This window comes from Anomalospiza imberbis, chromosome 1, assembly GCF_031753505.1.
Source record: "Anomalospiza imberbis isolate Cuckoo-Finch-1a 21T00152 chromosome 1, ASM3175350v1, whole genome shotgun sequence".
NCBI classification, from domain to species: domain Eukaryota; kingdom Metazoa; phylum Chordata; class Aves; order Passeriformes; family Viduidae; genus Anomalospiza; species Anomalospiza imberbis.
Window position 1 is genome coordinate 13,710,379 of NC_089681.1, and position 21,869 is coordinate 13,732,247.

At 42.6% G+C, this 21,869-nt stretch overlaps 1 protein-coding gene and 1 long non-coding RNA gene across 2 annotated transcripts in view; both read left to right on the top strand.

The window, feature by feature from the left end:
- ENPP2 (ectonucleotide pyrophosphatase/phosphodiesterase 2) overlaps nucleotides 1–21,869 on the top strand; it is a 69,974-nt gene that overhangs the window by 3,061 nt on the left and 45,044 nt on the right. The window contains 3 exon segments of the mRNA XM_068182289.1: nucleotides 12,594–12,696; nucleotides 18,425–18,580; nucleotides 20,599–20,724. Of these exon segments, the coding sequence (XP_068038390.1) occupies nucleotides 12,594–12,696; nucleotides 18,425–18,580; nucleotides 20,599–20,724 (385 nt within the window).
- Nucleotides 491–11,456, top strand: LOC137469487 (uncharacterized). Its single transcript, XR_010996558.1, has 3 exons — nucleotides 491–932; nucleotides 2,222–2,355; nucleotides 10,826–11,456. It is a non-coding gene; the product is annotated as an uncharacterized lncRNA (long non-coding RNA).

Here is a 21,869-nt window from a genome sequence, read left to right on the forward strand (position 1 = left end):
AAAAAAAACTGAAAGAGCACCTTTCTTTCCCCTTTTCCCAATTCTTCATTCCTTGTTCCTCCACCTCTCCCCACCATCCCAGACAGCACTGGGGGGATGACCAGTCCATAAGAGTCCCTCTCTGCTGCTCCCTCCTGCTCGCACATCTCCCTGCCCTGCTGTGGGGCCTTTCCATGGGCCAGGGTCATTCAGGACAAACCTGCTTCTCCAAGGTATTTTCTGGTGGCTGCAGGGGAATCCCTGCTCTGGTGCCTGGAACACCTCCTCCCCTCCTTCTCTGGTGACCTTGGTGCCTGCAGAGCTGTTTCTCTTACTTTCCCCCTCACTCACCACTACCTGCACAGCGCTTTTTACCCTCTTCTGCTTTGTTCTGCCCGGGGCGCCGCCATCTCGGCCTCACGAGGGGCTCGTGAGGGCCTCAGCCTGTCCTGTGGTGGGACAGGTCCATGGCCGCCCCGGCCTCCCCACATAATGCACTACTGCACATGTTTCTGGATGCTCACCCTCTGTTCTTCTGCTTCCATGTATTTTTTTGGTCAAAGATTTTAACCTGAAAGCCTTCTAGTTTTGAAGACTTCTCTGGCTTTGCTGTCACTTAGCTCTTCACCAGTTTTATCTTCCTTTTATAATTTTGAAGAGTTCTTGGAAACCTATCCTTGTCCATAACCTAATTTTTTCTTTCCATGTCATCTGATGTAGAAATCTGCAGAAACACCACTGGTGGGACACGGCCAGGGTTGTTCCTGCCATTCTTCTCCTGAAGTTCTCCCTCCTGCAGCACCCACCTCCCATCCCCCTCACTGAAATGTCACGTTTTATTCCCTTCACAGATTTCTGTTCCCTGCTGCTTGTCATTAATGGCATGTTCAGCTGAGGTCCTGCCTCTCATACCTGTGGTGCTCAAAGAACTTGGGAAATATGGATTCTCCTGGGTAATAATGCTTTGTTCATGCAGGCTTCTTGATCTATGCCAAATTTCAAGCTTCTGGCTCTACATTGGCACATGTGGCAGTGGAGGTGGCTGCTGGGACATGGCAGGATGAGCTGCTGAGGCTGCCAGGCTACACATGTACTAGCCAGCACTAGCCCACTAGTTCCCAGACACATCCATCCAGGGAATCACTCCAGGTTTTACAGAGAGCCCTGTGCAAACCTGGGACAGGATTGGAACACTTCCCTCAGCTGTTTTGCAAAGAGCTTGACAAAGTAGAGGGGAGGAATACAGCCCAGGGACACCTCATCCCAAACCCTGAATTTTCAATTAGTTGACTACAGCAACTGGGCTCTGCAGAATTGCCCCAGACTGCCTAATTTAGTCCTTGAGGCAGGAGATTTTGGTGCAGCAGGATGCACTAGCATTCATGACAAATAGCAAGAAAAAAGGACAAAGATGCTGAAGTGAATTCCAAGGTAGGAGTCACTACCCACAGGACATTTGTGGATTTGAACCTATTGCTGTGTATTTCACCCTGCTGAAAAATATTTTAAGTAGCATTAGCTGTATGTCCCTGGTGCTGTTGATGAATGTGACAGCTTGAAAACCTTTTCTGGCCAGTGACAGGAGAAAGGGGGAATGGGACAAGGGTTTTTGGAGCTGTGACAGGATGGTGGTGAGGAACCTGTGTTGTGGCAGCAGCAAAGGGGGACCAGCCCTGCACCAAATTTAATGTTGGAGCTAATGTTGGAGGGAAACCGTGATTGCAACTGCAAGGACTGTAACAAGTCAGTGCCCCTCCAGCTGCACCAGCCCATGGTTTGGTGTGTCAGCATTGGCCTCAGATGTGAGTGGCATGGTGGGAACTGGCACTCATTTGTATCAGGACCAGTGAAGGATGGTCACTGAAATACTTAGAGAGTTCACAGGCTGTATAAAGAGAAAATATGGCTTGGTTCAGCCATCTTTGGAGAAAGAAGAGTATGAGTTTGTGGCTGCAATCTGGTACTTGCACCAGGTGACACTAGAAGAGAGGAATGGCTTCCTCAATCATTTCAGGCATTCCTCAAAAGCTCTTTGCACACCCACAATGAATTTAGGCTGGGACAATCATAAACACCCATAAACATGAACATGAACATAAACATGTCTGTAAACTGGGCATCCAGTGGATGAAAATGTGGTCATTATGAGGGTAAGAGAAAATGTACTGATGAAACAATATTTTGTAAATAATTAAGTTGCCATCACCCATAAATGCCTGTTTTCATTTCTTTCCATGCTGAGGCTGAGCAGCTAAAGTGGCAGTGAAGACAACAGGCAAATCCCAGAAAAGGACCCCCCTCCTGCTTGGACAGAGGGAATGCTGTAAGATGAAGTGAAATTCCCTTGGCACTGATGACCCTTCATCTAGGAGAAATGTAAGAAGCCCTTAAGTGCCTTTGGGATATCCAGAATAATAGGATTCCTTTCTCTGCTCAGGGGAACAGCATTTCTTTGCATATTCCTTGTAAATGACAGGATTGTACCAGAGAATCTTAAGTCCTCACTTACAGGAAACAACCTGAAGGGTCCCAGTCTCAGCTGGCTGCCAAATCCAAAAGCACTGGCCCAGGACATTTCTGCTTGACTACATAAATTCAGTGCACCTAAAGATGCTCTACTGTTTTGACATTCTCTAACATATAACTGGACTTGTGCAGTAAAGTACAACTGAAAGAGCATTAGCAATAGGGCAGAGATCACAAGGATGTTTTTCTCCTTCCAATCCCCACAACAGCAGGAACAAGAAGGAGATTCCCTTTTGGAGTCTCCAAAGCTCTGTTCTCCTAATATATTTTGTCTCTTTTCACCCTCAACACTAAGATGTCTTTTTCTGCCCTCCCATTGCTCTGCCAAGCCAGCCCAGCGTTCCCCACAGATGGCAGGAGACAGCTGTGACAGCACTGGATATTGGGTCCCCTTCATCTACTGTGCTGTCCTGGCAGTTGCTGTTGGCAGCATTGAGTCTGGCTTGTGTGTTGAATCTGCCACTTCTAAGAAAGTTTCCCATGCCTCTGCCCTGTGCCTTCTGTCCTGCAGTCTGACTGTACTTCCACCTGCCCTTATACAATGGCTTCCACATCTGAGCATGGACAGCAGGCACTGGAGGCCCTCCCTGCAGCTGGTGAAGGAGATGTCCCTGCTCTCTTCACCACAGCAGTAGTTTACTCAAGTCTTTTTTACATGGGCTGGATCACATGTTGCCATCAAAGTTGTTTGGTTTCAGTGTCTTGGAGAAGGGTTAGCCATGGACAGTAAAAAGATAATAAATTAAATTGTTTTGCAGGCTCTCTGTGGATGCCCAGGAACATCTGTCTCTGCCATGGAAATCTTCAACAAGTATAATTTTAAGCTGGTTTCAATCTTGTCTGCTGTGAAAAGGACATTTACCAGGGCGGGGAGCCTTCTCTGAAGGCTGAGCAGAGCAGAGCAGAGCTGCTGTTGGACTACAGCAGTCAGCAATCACTAAACCAATTAATTGTTTCTTTCTGAAAGTCTTGTTTTGCTAAATAAAAAGAAAAAATATGAGTTAAACAAAGCTTAACTCAGTAATATTATTTGCTTTAAAATAATGAAGAAATCTATTAATATTTAAGTGACCTGCATTTCCCTGCAGTTTACTTGTTTAATGCATTAGAAAAAATACTTTATTCATTTCCAAAGTTTTATGCTGAGAAAGTGCAAAAAGTATTTGCCGAAAACCCCCTGATAATCCTTATGCAAACCAATGCAGAGTTGCATAGTTTTGATTACTCGCATTTTTCTTCATTATTTTTATATTGCATTCCTGCAGGCTTCTTTGAAATTTATTCAGTTGCACATTATGATATGGGTTTTAAAAACAATCATTCAGCAATGGATCACATTGTTTAGTTGTTGAAATGTTGCCTATACTTTTCTCACCCGCAGAAAACAGGGAGTACTGTTCCAACAAGATGTTTTTCCCTTTGTACTTACATTTGTCATCTTTGCACTCAGCTGAAATCAGAAAAAAAATGTGACCTTCAACTGAACTTGTGGTGACATGTTTCAACTTAGGAAAATTTGTGATGCTTGGAAAGTGGCCCATCTGTCCGAAATGACCCAAAAAGCAAGATGCGATTGTTTCACACTTTTGTGCTTTGCCATTACAGCAGAAAGCAGCAGATGCCTATTAAGAAATGCAGGGTGTTTAGTGAATGCTGCGGTGACACCACTCCCCTGGGAGCAGAGGGAGTGGGGGGACAGCAGAGCTTGTCCCTGCCCCCTCCCCGCTCCCCTGCCCACGAATGCTCCTCAGTTACCGGGCCCAGCTCGGGGCTCAGAAGCAGCAGAAGTTTGCAGCTCACTGTGTCTCACTGCTGCCAGGGCTGAAGACCATGGCAGGAAACTCATCCAACTGTAAACCTGGCAAAGGAAGGGAAGTTTTTAACCTGTTTTGATTTGCAGTGTATCTCTAGAAATGGTTGGGTGTGGATATTCTCAGTTCAGTCAGAGAGAAAAAGAGACGGTTTTCTAACCAGGCAAGAGCCTGGGAGACAGTTGGGAAAGAATGTAAATAATTCTCTAATCTATCTTGTTGTTCACATTGTTTATAGATATGTTCTGCCACTGGGCGTCATTCACTGCACACCAATGGTGTGAGATGTTTTTACTCTAAGACCAATGAAATTAGTCCGCACGATGTTCTCTATAAATAGAGCGGTGCATTTGAAATAAAGAAGAGTCCATTCTCTAGCCTTTGATTTGGAGTCATTTTCGTTCCCCTCCTGCTCTACAGCGACAGTTGGGGTGAGAGGATGGAAGAGTTGCCAGTCTGCTAGGACTGGTCTTAGACATTAGGTATCTGGATTGTATTTGCTGGGTTTATTTCTGTTCTGAAGGAAAAGGCCAGAAAAGACAGTTATTTCCAAGGTGTGGAAATATCTCACCCCTCTCAACAGCTAGGGATAGCTTTAAAAGATGTGTCTTTCAAGTATGAGATAAATCAGTACATCGAAAAAAGGGCTGCAGATGGGATTAAGTTTATTAACATGTTAGCTGTGTCCCCATTTTATGCAATTTTCTATGAACAAAAGCCTGGACAGTTCCTGTTGTATCTTCTGCCACATAAATGTTCACGTGGCCAGTGAATCAGATCAGGCAGTTTGGGCAGTGTTTAATAATTGTTGTTTTTCTCTTTAAGAGGATATCTCTTCTTCATTAGCTGTCCTAATTTCTTCACTATTTCCTTCTCTTTGTGTTGGACTGAATTAGTGGTGTAGACCTGCAGTCCTTATGCAAATTAAATAGATCTGCTTGAGTCAGGCTCATGCTCATGTGAAGTAAGTTCAAACCCCAGAAGGCCCTCAGCTTTTTTTTTTTTTTTTTTTTTTTTTATTGTCTTAACTGTAACACTGCCACGGTCTGTTCTATGTTCATGCATTTATTTACCATGCCAAAAAAAAGCTTTAGGTGGAAACACACATCACCATAACAGCAGCCAATTCTTCAGCCTTAGATGCCTGTTATACGTAGGACCGGGAGGAAAATGTGACCACCTGAAGGCATGTCCCTACTTGTGTGGGAATTCTCTGTTTCCAGCCTGACCCCGCTTTGATCTTTCTGCAGAAGTACTGATGCTGCAAAAAAAGCCCCAGCTGCAGGCAAGTTGAGAACAATATTCCTAGTGACATATCTCTTTAAACTGAAATCAAATAGGATTTTGCTGTTTTGAAAATATCAGTGGGGTTTTTTTTAAGATTAACTAGGAGAAAGATATTAATTAAAATATTTCTTTTTTGATCCAAGTGCTGAAAACATGAAAAAAATACTTCAAACAAACAGAAACTCTTGTTTGCAAAGAAAACAAAGTAAACAGTATTAATTATATCCACATTTTACTTGTAGGGGAGAGACTAGCACTTGGAAATTTTTTAATCATATCCAAACCTTGACCTTGAAAATGTGCCAAAATAGAGTTTGAGCTGAGGATAAATGTAATCAAGTCAGAGAGATATGTTACAGGGTTATTGTAGAAGTCCCCACAAGAAGTTTTATATACCCAGGAGATTCAAAGCTAATATTCTACTGAGAAAGGTTTGAACATGGTAAAGGATGTACATAGAAATTAGAAAAAAAAATGGAAATATTATTTGAAGTCTAGAAAACCTGCTTTTTACATCTTTAAGTGGCTTTCCCATCCTTGTGGGGTTTTTTGTTTGTTTTTTGGTTTTTTAGCTTTTTTCACTGCTGTTTGCTCATTTTTGTTTTGGTTGGGTTTTTTTCTCACTTGGCTTCAATTCATTATTTTAAAGGGGCTATGGTTTTTGTGGGATGTAATAGGCTGTATCACTTGTAAAATTCAAATAAATTAATAGTGATTGTGTGTGGCATATGCAAGGTACCATGCAAGGCCCTTGAAACCTCCAGACTGCTGTCTGGGGGGTAGGCAGGGGGGATTTCACACCACTGAAATCTACAGCTCTTTGAAAAAGACCGAGGCAAAGCTGTTAATGGGTTCCTGTGACACCCATACCAAGCACTGGAAAACAAGAGTGAGGACTTGAATACACAGCTTTTATGGGCTGTGCTAAAAACACATATGGGCCCTGTGGCTCCATGTTTCACTCCTTCATATTCTCCCTGTCTCATCACAGAACAATTTTTATTCTGCAGTTGCTGGAATTTTTATATATGACTATCTTAAAAAATACAATTCTCAGTGCATTTGAGTGAAGTGCTTGAGCTCCTTCACAACAGTGATATTGTCCAGAAACTGAATTGGGTATATGTTAGTTTCTTTGAAGATGAGGAAGGCATAGATATGGGACTGGTGTAAACGCTGCTGCTGTGGTGTATGGCTCGCAGTGAGAGGTGTAATACCCTGCCTTGGAGTTGGTGATGGATTAGTTGTGGTACTGCTGGGAGAAAGACAAGCATTCAAGCACCCAAAGCTTTCTCCAGGTCACTGAAAACTCCTCTCCTCTTTCCAGCTGACCTAGCTCTCCTGCTAAAAGACATAACCTCACTTGTAAACCTTGTTCTGCCTGTATGCCACCACAAATGGTGATTGTGTGCGGATGGTGCACTTGGGCTAAGACCCCTCCACAGGCATCATAGGCAGCTTCTGGAGCTGCAGTGCTGTCACCAAATCCACAGTCCTCACTGAACAGCTGAAGTTGTTGTATCTGATGTGGGGTGTGAGAAAATTTATTCCTCTACTGCATTATGTCCTCCTTTTTCTCACCAGGCTGGTTACTAGCGTTTCAGCCGTTATCCCAGTGAGTATACAAATGTTTTACAAAAGTAAAGCAGAGACAGGGACTCGAGTCCTCCCCTGGCCAGGGGTTCCTCTTCTGTCTCTGGGTAGGCAGAACTCAGTTTCAGCCAGGCGTGAACCCACTGTCCCTGTGTTTTGAGCAGGACACGTACATGAGGGTGAGGTGAGGTGAGGAGGGGTGCAATATGCTTTGATGGTCGACGTGCTGTGCTGGTGGTACTCAGCGAGTTTTGGCTGTCTATGGTGCTCTCTCCCCAGCCCTGTGAACCCTGCAGGCCTCATATAGGATGCTCAGAAATGTTGATGGGCATTTCATCAGACACTTCATGCTTCAGGGGCTAGGCTGCAGCAAACTGCAATTTTGAAGACTTTAATTTGTCCACGATTGTCCCTGAGGGTCTGGCACTGCTTTATGGGCCTTTTTGGCCAAGAAAGTCACCCTCAGCACAGCCCTCCAGGGCACCAGGCACTATCATTTGCATACCATTCCCTTCGGGGCAGTGATGAGCAGACAGATAATTGAAGACTGGTGGTGTTTTGAGAAACTGTGGTGAGGAGGGTGTACTTTCATGTGAGCACAGCCTGGTTTGTGGGTCTCCCCAGGCTCATGGGGTAGCCGAGGGCATACTGGTGCAGCTCCTGGGCAGTCAGTCCTGTGCCTTCTGAAGTTCCACCTGAATGTGAGGAAGATCTTATTGTGAGAGTGACTGGAGCAAGCTGGAACAAGCTGCCCAGAGAGACTGTGGAGTCTCCTTCTCTGGATATATTCACCATCCTTAGAAATTGTGCTCTAGGGAATCCTGTTTGATTACGGAGGTTGGACTAGATGACCTCCAGTAGTCCCTTACAACTTTAATCATTCTCTGAGTCTGTAATAAAAATGTGGTTTGAAGTCCTTTATACACAGGAATCAGCTTTACTTGATATGTTGTGCCTCTGACTTTGTTAAGACTCAGGGTGTCTTCAGTAAGGTACTCAACTCTTCCCATGTCTACTCTGGCTGTTGGAAATTCATTTGGTTTCCCAGTGCTTGTACCTGAGTATGATTGATGTGGATACAACTTGAATTTCTATGGTTTGTCCAAAGGCTTTGTTCCTTGAAATTGCTATTTTGTGCTCTCAACTGACTGTTTTTCTTGGCCACAACTATACGTGGATGCTGTGTTTGGGAGGATGAGAGCTCTGAGGCACAATAGAGAGAGAAGTCCTTCACCTTTCTGTCTTTTATGTTGCTGTCAACCCCACTGGAGGCTTTCACCCTGGTCCCCCAGTCACCCCATGCATCCAGCATCCAGTGCAAAGTTGACAGGAGTAGCTAAAAAGGCTCATTTTATTGAAGTCCACTCCATCCCCAACCTCTGACTCAGCCAGTATACTTGATTTCTCTGCATTCCTTTTCTCATGAGAAAAACTGCTCAAGAAAAACGAGTTTATGTAAGACTGCCTTGCTTATATTAACTCTCTGGAATAGCCTTTGATACCACTTCCCATAGCATTCTTCTGGAGAAATTGGCTATTCATGAGCTGATGGGTACCCTCTTCACTGGATTAAAAAACTGGCTGGATGGCTGGGCCCAGAGAGTTAAATCCAGTTGGTGTCCAGTCTCCAAGGCTCAGTACTGGGGTCACTCATGTTTAATATCTTTAATGATGACCTGGACAAGGGGTTTGAGGGCACCCTCAGTCAGTTTGTTGCCCAGCAGAAAAGGACCCGGGAGAGCTGATCAACAGTGGCTGAACATGAGCCATTGTGTGCCCAGGTAGCCAAGGCAGCCAAGGGCATCCTGGCCTGAATCAGAAACAGTGTGGCCAGCAGGGCAGTGACCTGCTGCTGGGGAGGCTGCACCTTGAATCCTGAGTTCGCTTCTGAGCCCCTCACTTCAAAAAGGACATTAAGGAGCTGGAGCATGTCCAGAGGAGGGAAACAGAGCTGGAGGAGGGTCTGGAGCACAGACGAGGAGAAACTGAGGGAGCTGGGGGTGTTTAGCCTGGAGAAAAGGAGGCTCAGGGAAGACCTTACCACTATTTACAACTGCCTGAAAGGAGGCTGCAGCCATGGAGTTTGTTCTATTTTTCCAAGTAACTCAGGATGAGACAAAATGGCCTCAGCTTGCAGCAAGGGAGGTTTAGACTGGATATTAGGAAAAACTTCTTCACAGAAATTGTTGTCAAACTGCCCAGGGAAGCTGGTGGAGTCACTATCCCTGGAGGTATTTAAAAGACGTTTAGGTGTGGCACTTAGGGACGTGGTTTAGTGGTGGACATGGGTTTGGACTCAGTGATCTTAATGCTTTTTTCCAACCTAAACGATTCTGTGACTCTGTGAATGTCTGTAACTGGAAATGGTACAGCACGAGCGTCTCCTGTGAGGCGCCATCTGGTGCCTCGCTGTAAGCTTTGCATCCCGCGTTAAATAATGTGTGATCATACAAGCCTGAAAAGCCAAAGGCCAATTTTTATGCACAAAAACTGAGGAAGAGGCATTTCATATCCTGGTGATCTTGTTAAAATTCCTTTTTAACGTGTTTCATTTAAGCCTTAAAACTTCCACTAAATTGCTGAATTCGTGGGCCAGGAATACATTATTTCAGCTTTAGTCCTTTCTTTTCTGATTAGTAAAATAGCAATTCGTTGCTGAAAAACTAGTTGCCACTGATTCAAACAGTGAATTTTTTCCTGAACAAATCATTAGACCTTGTTTATGCTAATAAGCTCCTTTTGAATCCGTGGGATAGCTTCAGGCACAATCCTTGTGACAAAAAGAACATTGTGCATCTGACTGCGTTCACTTCAGAGCTACTAGAAAAATGTCTTACATAACACAGATGAAAAAGATTAGCCATTTCAGAGTAATCATCTATAGTTCTAAAGGACATTACAAAGGAGCTTAATTAATTTAATATACTTGTAACATGGACTAGGAAACATAAACTCTTCTATTTATGTAAAATTGTGCAGTTTGCAAGCTCCAGAGATGTTATATGAATGGAAGAATGAAATATGTATGTATGTTTAAATCGGTAGAAGTAATTCATAATGCTGTAATTTTTTTTCTTTTTTTTTTTTTTTGTTAAGGGTTTTTTTCTGAATGGCCATTTTTAACATATGTAGGAACTTTCAAAAAAACTGAGGACCTGTGTGTTAGGAAGATATACAGGAACAGCAAAGGCTCTGAAATTGAGAGCATCTCAGAGACTTCATATGTTGGTTTGAGCACATAAAATTGGCCACCTGATTTGAATAGTCCATTGTGTTTTGCCTGAGTCACTTTGTGATCCGAAGGTCCTAGCCTGGAGGAGAGTCTGGGGCTGCTGATTCCCATATTTTGCTCTGAAACCATGAACTTCATTAGCTAAGATACATAGGCAACACCGTTGAGCAATTTTATTTGTGACACTTTAGGTTTCCCTTCTGCTGTGGACATACACTGCTGTACTTAACTAGTGTTTGGGGATGAAGTTGTTTAACCACAGGATTCACCAGAGGCTAAGGGTGAAGACTTTTATGGGAACAGCTAGTAAAACCTTTGATGATTACTTTTCTTTAGACCTCTATGCACAGCTTTTTGCTGGAAAAATAGTGCCTATTGCAACCTATTTTTTTTTCAGCCCAGCTAGTGATGAAGTGAACATTAGAAGATGGGTCTTGAATACATAGTCTCAGTTTGTGCAAGGAAAACGAATACAATGTCCTTGTGTAGGAATTTTCAAGCTAATTACATTGCCTTGAGCCTTGCAATGCAAAGTTGCAGCTGCACAATGGAACCACTTTCGGTTAAGAAACTGCATAAAAAAGGATCAGGTCCCAGCAAAGGCTGGCAGGCTGACACTTGGGCGGCAAAGAGAAGGGATTTTTAGATTCTCCTGTAAAGCTACACGGTAGGGGAGTTATTTCAGCAGGTAAAAGCTACCTCTAAACAAAGTTCAAAATTGTATGTGTTTAATACTGCAAAATATTTTAAAGAAAACTGTACTGTGTCTTTCAATGCCAGTATAGAATATGGGACAGGTCCCAAGGGAAGCTCAGTCCACCCGAGGGCTTACAAACCTTGACTCTGTCCCTTTAAATGTAATTGTTAGTAAACACTTTCATGAAAGAAGCTTTCATCAGAGAAAAAAAAGTGGCAAACTACAGTGGTAAATAATTTGCCTTGGCAAATAATATTTAAGCCACTGATTTGAACCGTAATTCTGTTCAGCATTATCATTTGCTTTGTAAATAAAAGTGCTTATCCAAACAGCCAAGTTTTCTGTTGATGAAAATGGGGAAATGTGGGGCAGAGGGAACGTGTCACTTCCCTTCCCTTCTAGAAGTCTGGGGTTTCCAGCTATTCGGATGAAACTGCTTGTGTTTCCATCGATACGAGCCTTGCCCTGCCACAGCAGCACGGGAGAACACTGTTGAAAAATGCCCCCTGCCCCCCGCTCTGAAGGTGTCGGCAGTTTCCAGAGGCCTCTGCTCGGTGGCCAGTGAGGAACTTGGGGAGCACCCGCGGAGAAGGAGCCGGCGCTCCCCGAACCCGCCCGGCCGTGCGCGGGCAGCGGCTGCGGGCGCGCCCCGGGCCGAACCCCGGCTGCCACACCTGACACCGGCCGGGCCACTTTTGGGGGTGGCAGCCGGAGATCTGCATTTGGCAGCCCCCAGCGAGCTTCCCCCTGCTTCTTCTCTGAGCCAGATGGAGCCGCATTTGGTTTCTCTTTTAAGCATGTTACTTTTGTGAGGAGAATAAAACGAGCAGGAACAGCTCTTGGCCGCAGCGGCACAAGCGAGCCCTGCTCTGCCAGAGGAAACCACATAAAAGAGCGCGGGTGTGCGTTTGGGGGAGGGCGTAGCGAGCGATGATGCCTGGAGCTTCTTGCACTCGGAGCTGCGATTTGTGAGTGAAACATGATGAAATCACCCCCTGGACAAATCACACGAGCCTGTCAACCTCACCAGGTGGGATTACTTGTAGCTAATAGCCTGAACTCCCCGAGCAAACAGAGCTCCGCGCTCACTATAAAAAAAGGCGACAGTGCGGCGCAGGCTTTTCAAGAATTCCCTGGTATGGCTAAGCAGGGCTGCGTCCACTCGCACCAGGTAGGAGAGGAGAGGAGCGTGTTTGCTTTTAGAGGAGGAGTAGCCCGTCTCTCCTGAATAAGTTCCTACAAAAAGGAGCGTTTCAGCTCCAGAAAGAGATGTTTTATTCATAAACCCCTTCTGGTTTGTGTTACTCTCCAACGGTGACGCTGTCAGCTGCTGCTCCAGTGATGGGAACTGCACTACTAGGGAGCTCCAATGTACTGAGGACCATCTCTGCCCTTTATGCATAATGCTCTTAGTGCAAAAGTCCTGCTTCTTGCACAGTTTGCTTACTTTGCTGTTTTACTTTTGCAGGTTATATCTTTATTTGCTTTTGCCTTTGGAGTAAATGTCTGCATGGGATTTACAACAAATCGATTTAGGAGATCTGAAGAATGGGATGAGGGCCCTGTCTCAGGTACAGTAACAGACATAAATTGTGCATCACCATATACCCTTATGTTATAGACTGTGGTTAGAAACCATTCCTACTCTTTAACAGTAGTTTGCTTGTTCCTTTTCCCTCTAGGATACGGAGAAGAATAAATAACTTGCTGAGCCCGAGTCAGTTGACCTTTGGGACTCACCTATAGGTCTCCTATTTACTTAAACTTTTGCTCTGTGTGCATGTGACTATGGAAAATTTAGCTTATTTTAGGACTGAGCACTGTCAGTCTCACAGAGACTGGTCTCCTCAGCTCCTGAAGTGTTTGCAGTGTTTTGTACTCTGCACGGCTTCCTTCTAGCGCTAAGAGAAACTCCCTGATGGCATTAAGGGTGGTGGATTTATTTTGGTAGCATTGAAGCGGTTTCTAGAAACTTGATTAATGCTTTCAAGAAGCAGTGGTGAGAAAAGCTTTTGGGATTTCTGTGGCTCCTGAGGTCATGCTAGTTTGTGAACAGCAGACGGCAGACATCTGACAGCGGAGAGGGCTGGGAGAGGAGAGCAGGTGTTCCTGCAGATGTGCAGTCACCGAGTCCTCTGCTTTTCTTATGCCTACTACTTTTTTTCTTTGGAAGACAGCAAGAACAAGCCACAGGAGGAACTGTTATTTATGTTGTGGAGCAGTATAGGGATCTGTGAGCTCAAGCATAGTCCAAATGGAAAAATGTGTAAACCAGACAACTAGTCCTTTTTTTATTCAAGAAAAAGTGGGCTTGAGTTGTGTCTCTGTTCCTTTGGCAGGAGAAGGGAAACTTGCGGTCATTGACTTAGAGCTGGTTAACGTAACAGAAGTGAAAGGGTTTCATTTGCAGTGCCCTTCTGTAATGATAGCCTGTGAAGTTTAATTATAAAATTGTTTGCTGTGGCCAGAGTTTGTTGTGTTCCTGGTAACATATCTGTGTCCTGCTGTCCTCTCTCTTTGAGGAATTGGTGTCTAATCACAGCCACTATCAGAGCTGCTGGTCACTGAGTAGAGGTAATCAAAAAATAGTGGCTGCTGCTTTTGATCTTTATAGCAGTAAAAGAAAAATTGCTTGAAAAATAATTTTAAAATATCTTCTAAGATGTTAACTGTAGAACAGATGTGTAGTGTGTGTAATAGGGATGGAAGGATTTGCATTTCAAGTGTTCAACACCTGAGTGTCAGTTGCTTTGCTTTCACTGGTGGCTGTCTACGGCAGGGCTCAGCTGGTTTTTCCTGAAGACCCAGAGGTCTGATATTGGGGTCCATTGGCTGCTGATTGGTGCCAACTCTGCTGAGCCAGTCAGCACTGTTCAACACCTCCAGGGCTGGGAACAGTAGCTATGTGCTCCTTCCAATAGCAGGAGGATTAGCTCAGCATTCCACAAAGTAGGAAGAAACACAGGATCTCTTGAAAAGGGCAGGAGATGGGGTACTTTTGGAAATCTATTGAAAATTTGTTTACAGATGGGACTGACTGACTACTATTGAAGTAGTCCAATCCAGGGTGCAATAATGAGAGACAGAAGTAATGGAGGATTTTGTCCATTCTGTGTTTATGTAGCTTGGTTACTTTTATTGCAGGAGAAAAAAATGATAGCAAAGCATAAAGAAGTATAGTCACAGTAAAGTTTAGACAGTACATAGTTACACTGGAGATGTATGGGGTTTTTAGCAAACTGAAAGCACTGTGATGAAAGAACCTTAGTCACCCTTAATTGCATGACTTCCAATTACACTTAATTATAAGAGCAGTCCAACAAAATATCCAGAAGAAAAGATTGGCATAAATTCTTTTTCAGCTTCACTATTCTTTAGCTTATTTGCTCCCAAGTGTCTTGACATTGAGAATGAATTATTTTATACTGGCAAACCACTTTCTTTACCAAGCATTATTGTAGAAACCAGTTTGTTATTTCTCCGGAGGTATGCAATGATTGTAAGCAAATTTTCGTTTTCATCTAGCATAGAACTCTGCTGTGAGCCAAAAACTTTCATGTTTGTTTCCTAGTCCCTTGCAAATGCACTCCAAAATACCACCACAGTGGCTAAAACACCTTTCTTGTTCTCTTTTTACAGTGTAGAGATGTATGTCTTTATACATTTGAGATGTTGAATATTTGTATGCAACAAATTATTTAATTGAAATAAATTTTTTACTCAAGATTTTAAGATATAGTAGAGAACCAAAGCTCACATTTTTCCTTAACATTGCCTTTGTAAATTACTTGCTTTATGAATTTTCTAGCCATCTTTTAAAGCACTTTCAGGGAAAATGGCCTTAGTAATCTCTTGAAGCATGGTTCTTGATCAGTGTAGGATAACTTAATGCTTTGGAAGGAGAAACACTGTAGTTTTTCTGTCTCTTCTAACTGTAGTTTTAAGCATGGAATGAAAAATGGAATAATGTTTTTCTTCTGTTGGAACACTTGTATTTTTACCCTTATCTGAGTTTCCATTTGGATTGAACTCATTGCAAAGATGAAAAGCAAGTTCATAATAGGAGTATCATCTAGCAGAACTAGCACTCCAGATGTTTTAAGTATTTGGTTGTTCCATATGGGATCCAAATTGGCAAATTTTTACTGGGTTGTCTCTTTCTTACAGTGGCTCTGTAAGCATATCTATATTGTGTAATCCTGTTTTAAACACTACTGCAAATAAATTGATTTCATTATTTTTAAACCTTTTAATCAGACAATCAAGAGAAATAGTTCAATATGGCACTTTCTAAGATAAATATAACACATTTAAAGTGGAAATGTAACATCTTCCTTGAACTGAATCACAAAGGCGCTATTGCCCTATTTAGCTTCCCTCTCTAACCTGTGACATAGAAGACAATTAGATGGCCGTTTTGAACTTAATGGCAATAAAAGGAATGTATGGAAACCAGTGTGAAAAGCTTTATGTATGAAATACTGAAGGAAGGATCTTCAGGCTGAGGTTCCTGTGCCTGCTGCACCATCTGACTGTAGGAGCTGTGGAGGGGTGCAGGAATTTTAAAAATAATTTTAAACTGTCTAAGTTTGTTCTATACAGAGGTTTCTGTTAATTTGAAAGTGCTCACCAGGGAGAGAGCTCCTGATGACATCTTTTCAAAGTATTTTGCATGCGCCGGTACCTGTGCCATGGCATTGTGCATGACCTGAAAATCATGGTTTGGCTGTAAAGGCAAGGTCAACCATGAGAAACAAAAGAGTGATCTTAATGTATTTGGAGAAATTCAGCAAGTTCTCTTTTGTGCTGTGATATGGAAAGTGTCCTACATTGACTCAGGACATGTGACTTGAATTTGCTAAGTGATTTGGGATAATTCACTACATCACTAGTGAGGTGGTTGTCAAGTGAAGTGAAAAAATTAGACAAGGTAGGATAAACCTTTCTTACATGAAATGGATGCCCTACTTGCAATTATAGAAGATGGAGCTAGAAGGGATTTTGAACAGCCATGTAGACCTTCCTATCACAAGACCTGGTCAGTTGTTACTGAAGTACTTCTGACTTCTAGATCTTCTAGATCCCCAGCCCTTGTTCAAAATCTTCAAGCTCTGAGATTGCACAGCTTCTGTGGGGGTGGTTTCCTGGTATAAATTAGCTGCTCTTTACAACAGGTAGGCATTCCTTGAGCTGCAGTTAACTGTCTCTTACATAATCTGCAGTCAAATTTACACCTTCTCTTTCCTAAACACATGTTGATGTGTTGGTTTTGGGGTTTTTGTTTTTTTTTTTGGCCTTCTGAAAAGGTCTCTCTCTCAGCCCTTTGAAATGAAAAGAGTAATGTCCAGGGTAAGGTTTATATGCTGGTATGTAATGCCTTCAAGTTTCTAATACCTTTGATTTGCAGCTTACTGGATCTGTGATTATATATTACCTACCTTCCAAACAAGAAAGTAGTGGAAGAGATTAAATAACATGAAAATATTTTTTGGTAATAGATTTTCAGAAGCATTTGATAGGAAGGAGCTGTCATCAAAAATAAGGACCACAGCTTCATAGCTGTGAAAATTGGAGTGTTAACATGATTTGAAACAATTCTCATGTGATTGATTTCTAGCATAGCTTTGTGACCTACTTATGTAAGCAAAGGAAATACTGATCTGTGTAATGCCATCATAGATGCATGCTCTTTTATCTCCTTGGAATTTCAGATGGCCAAAATACTAATGGCTCACTAAGAGCATGCTTGCAGGGTATGTACCAATACCTACACACCTTCACTGTGTGTATGATGTTACTCACCCTGAGCACTGATGAACTGATTGAACTGCTGAACTTTTCCAGCAGTTACAGGAGTGTGCCTTGATGCTGCTATAAGCCATGACTGCAACTGTGGCACATTTGGGTTTCTTACCTATGATCTTGCTGTAGCACTGATTTTTCTGACAGGTTTGCTCCCTGAAGTGGTTTGTACTGGTGTCCAGTCAGTGCTGCTCCAAGGGAAGTGGCGGAGCAGTAGTGCATGGGATGAGAGCTGGTGAGACATCAGCTGCTACAATGTCACCTCCAAACTCTCCCTTCATCATCTTTTCCATCCATTCTCAAAGTGTTCAGTTAATGCCATCTTATTTGGGAAGAGATTTCCCTTCAGTTTATGTGGAAACTAAACTCTCAGCTATGTTGAAGTGTAGGGGGAAAATACATAAGAAAATATCAGAGCAACTATTTCCCAAAAGTGCCATTGCGTCAGTCCTCTAAAAGTCATACTGCTAATCATGGTGAGGTTTGCCAAACCCAAAACCAAGCCATAGCCTAAAAGGAAACAAAACACAAGACAATTTCAAATACTTAATTTTAATAGGTCTCTCAAGGAACAAAAGGCATTGTGAAATTTTCCTTGGAGCACCTCTATATTTAAAGGATAACATACATTCTTCTTTCTTTATTTCATAAAATACAATTAACCCTAGAGATCAGCACACAATTTTCCTGCTTCATATAAGCTGTTATGTAGGATTCTCCTACAATAAAAACTTTTAAATATATAAAGTGTATAAAATAGTAAGTTTTGAAAAAAGAGCAGACATATATCAGCTTTGACATTAAGGGCCCTTACTAATAAATAGATTGTTGAAGTCTAATACAGTTTTCATGGTTTGCAGACTGGCAGCCCTCCATTTACTTATTTACATAATAATTATGAATTTCTTAAATACTTCTGTATTTTTAAAAGTTTTTATAATTTAGTGCTTTGCAGAAGCCCATCAAAAAGCCTTGCTTTATTTCTCTATTAATTTATAGAGAATTTTAAAGTTTTCTTTCACGCTTCACATTGATTTGACACCTTCCAGTGTAGTAGACTAAGTCCTGCTGTCTGCATGTAGATTAATTGGAGTCCTTTCCTATGTAAACTGTCTAGCCAGCCATGAAAATGTCACTTGGTTTCTGAAAACAAAGGCCTGCTTCTGTGGAATAGCTGCAGCTCCTGGAATGGGGCCTTGGAGACTTCAATACATTTTTGCTAATGATCTCTTGATTGTTACAGAGGTAAAGCCAGGGCTCTTTCTTTGCAGGATGTTATCACAGCATGCTCCTTCCTTTTATTTTTCCCAAAAGAACAACTTTTTTTTGAATTTGTTCTTTTTTTTGTTTCGTTTCTTCGAGCAATTCTTCTGCTCTCCCTTCCCTTTCCCAGAGCAAGCATCCAAGGTCGTGCTCATTCGAGTGGCTCAGGGCTGAGCTGGCTGTCCCATTGCTTGTCAGCCTGACAGATGTTGCCCTGTTTCTTGTTCCACACAGTCCTGTCAGATTCCCCCTGGATCAGTACCTCTGGCTCCTGCAAAAACAGATGCTTTGAACTTCAAGAGGCAGAGCCTCCTGGCTGCCGCTGTGACAACCTGTGCAAGAGCTACAACAGCTGCTGCTTCGACTTTGATGAGCTGTGCTTAAAGACAGGTATGATGGGTCTCCTGTCCTGCACTGCCAGGCCCTGCTGACACCTGGGTTCTGCCAGTGGTCAGGACCTGCTGGATAAACCAGCACTCCTTGGCATAACCTGCAGCTCGTCCTCACCTTGCCTTGGCTGGCCAGGCTCAGCTCAGCCCAAAATGCAGCCCATGTTTCCTTGCAAGGAGCTGTAGGAATGTGCACCTACTGCTCCTTACTGTGGGGGGCAGAAAAAGCAGGGTACTCTTCATATCACACTGAAAAACAGATCTTCTGACTCCAAATTAAAAGCAATAATAGTGTTCAGGCACCCATCTGACCTCTAGTTTACAGTCAAAAGCCATGGTAAAAACTGGACATTGGTCATTTTGTGTCAGCCATCCTTTTTAATCCCAACTGCTAACTTAATAGTGGAGCGATTCTGCCTCACTTAAGAGGGTGCCTTGGAAGCTGGGATCATTGAAGGGGTACAGTACCTCTTGGAGCAGGGGACAGCCAGGGCTTGCTACCCATGCCTCAGACCCTGATTTCCAGGTGTTAGGATGCATATTACTACACTGGTAGAAACATTTGACTTCAATTCATTGGATCCGGGGGACTGAAATATAGTAATAGGTTCACTTTCTTTTCTTGACTTTTTTTTTCCATGAGTCATAGGCAAGGAAAACTTCAAAGAGGGACATGAGTTATATTATACTTCTTAGCATAGTGCATTTAAATTATTAGTTGTACCCATCTCCTTCAGTGTTTGCACAGTGGTCAGAGTTGACACAGGTGCCTTTTATTTTTGCCATTGAAGTTGTTCTTGCTTTATTGAAGTATTATACTTACTAAGCAGCCAGAAGAAAAGTGTAATGATTAAAAATGTCATTGCCCTTGAATGTGCCATGCTTGAAAGTCCTGACTTCCTCAGTTCTGTTTATGATGATATAATTTTCATAGACTGGTACCAAAAAAGAGTGAGCTAATCTAGTATGAAAAACAAGTTTAGTTCCAGGCCAAAAATTTCTGAATTTTAGGCTTATGCTATTCTGCCCCTACTGTAAATGGCTAGAGAATGAGAGTCTCTTTTTGAAGACTTTCAGCAAAATGTCTGCTACCAAAGGGCAGAGTTCCAGTTCCTCACCCTCCTGTCCACAGCAGACACACATGTTCACATATGCATATGGATACCTGTATGGCCCCTGGGGATGTTGTGCTATCAGTCATATACTCCCACAGGCATTTATTCAGGCAGTTATTACATGTGTGATCTGCAAGTATCACACACTTATAGGAAAAAGCCCCAAATGAAGCAGAAAAGGGGATAAAAGACATTGCTCTGATGTGTGGTTTTTTACTGGGTGCATGTTGTCTCAAGTGATTTTGGTAGTTTCTTGTGTGGGCCTTATTGTGGAAAACCATATGTTTAAAACCACAGGCCCTTTTCCAAAGCAATGTACTACCCTTGAAAGAGCACCTAATTTAGACAGACAGATCTTAAATTCATTTGCAAGATGAAAGAAGATGGAATTCTCACAGCAGCCATGCCATGCTTTTCCTTGAAGAACAACTCTTGTTTTTTCATATCTTTGATGTTGGTACTGGATCTGCCCTATGGGTGAGGAAGTGATGGTGGGAGCAAGGCATCACTTTGCATCGATGTAGTCTCTTTTCTACTTTCTTATTTCTACTAATTGAACAGGGGACTGTAGTAATTGTGAGGAAAAGCAAAGATTACCCAAGAAACACCGGAATTCATGGTTTGTGCGTTAAGTTCTCCACCATTTATCTGTGAACATCCTTTTTTGTCTTTTCCTTTCCACACTTTTTCTAGCATTCAGATTGTACAAAGCCTGGAGTACAGCACATGAGGGTAGCAGAAATGTTTGTGGAGGAGCCCTCCTGCACTTGCAAGTGACAAGGATCCTTTTTGTTTCTGGTTGACATACCTAGTTTAACGACTAGAGTGTTTCATTATAGCGTGAATAAATACTTTTTGTTTTGATTACAATCTCTCATTCTTGCTTACATTGTGAATATTTTAGCTCGGGGCTGGGAGTGTACTAAAGATCGCTGTGGAGAAACCAGGAATGATGACAATGCTTGTCACTGCTCTGAAGACTGCTTAAGTAGAGGAGATTGTTGTACTAATTACCAAGTCGTTTGCAAAGGTAGGTCTTTGGTCTTTCTACATCTTATCTTTCCAAACCCAATAGAAGGCAGGGTAAAGAGTTTTCATCCAAAAGAGGAACTCTCCTTGTTTTGCTTTGATTTTTTTTATTTTTTAAGAGGTGGGGGAAGTGGGGAATCACATTTGTAAATTTCTGGGCACTAGCAGGGGTAAATAATATATTGAAGGATGTTATCTTTGCCTGTAGAGGTAATGGTAGAAAGAGAAGAGATGGAGGTGGATGAAGAAGAGTTTAGAGCAAAGCTCTAAAGTGTTCAGATGCATTTGTCTGCATCACAGGGAAATGCAGGGCTCTCTAATGATCCCAGAAGGAACGAGCATTCCTAGATATGTTATCTCTGTCCCAAAGACCTCTCTCCAGCCTCACCACAAAAGTTCCTGCTCCAACTACTTGGTCTAAGATCTGTAGGCTTTGTTTCTTGTGGAAGAAAAGTTGCAAGAATGCAAGGGCTATTACGTGAAGGTGGGTGGCATGGGCTTCAGCTGACCCACCATGGCTGCAGAGCAGCCTGCACTGCCTGGCGGGTGGATGGGCTTTGAAGACTTTATTTTCATCCACTGCTCTGCTCTTTTAGAGCATGGATGCCTGTCTAGTGTGTCTGCCATTGACAGCAGGTCTTCTGGTCCTTGGTAATGAGCTCTACAGGTTTTTTGCTTCTGTATCTCACCAGTTTTTTTCATTTATTAATTTTACAGGGGCAAGGGTTACAGTTTGAAATTTTCACCATTTTGAACAAATGCATATGTTCACAAAATTATAATAGTCCATATCCATCCATACACTGAAAATGGGTCTTTTTGTTTGCTTGGGTTCTGCTGTTGGGAATCCAAGTGGAGTGTGTATTTTCCAACAAATCCCTGTAGATTGTCCTTCCCCTTCCCAAAGAAACCAGAAGCTGAGACCACTTAAATACTGATACAGTTTCTAGTTCCTGCCATTTTGGTGAGATTCCTTTCACAAGGGTCAAGATGGAGGAATTTGTATGTCTCTAGCTTTAATGTACATAATCTTCATTTAATTGGATAATAACAAACTATCTCAACAACCCTGGAACTCAGATATGACTAAGCTTTATGTGAGAGCAGTGTTTCCTCTTTATTCATGCCTTTGCCTATCTGAGGCTA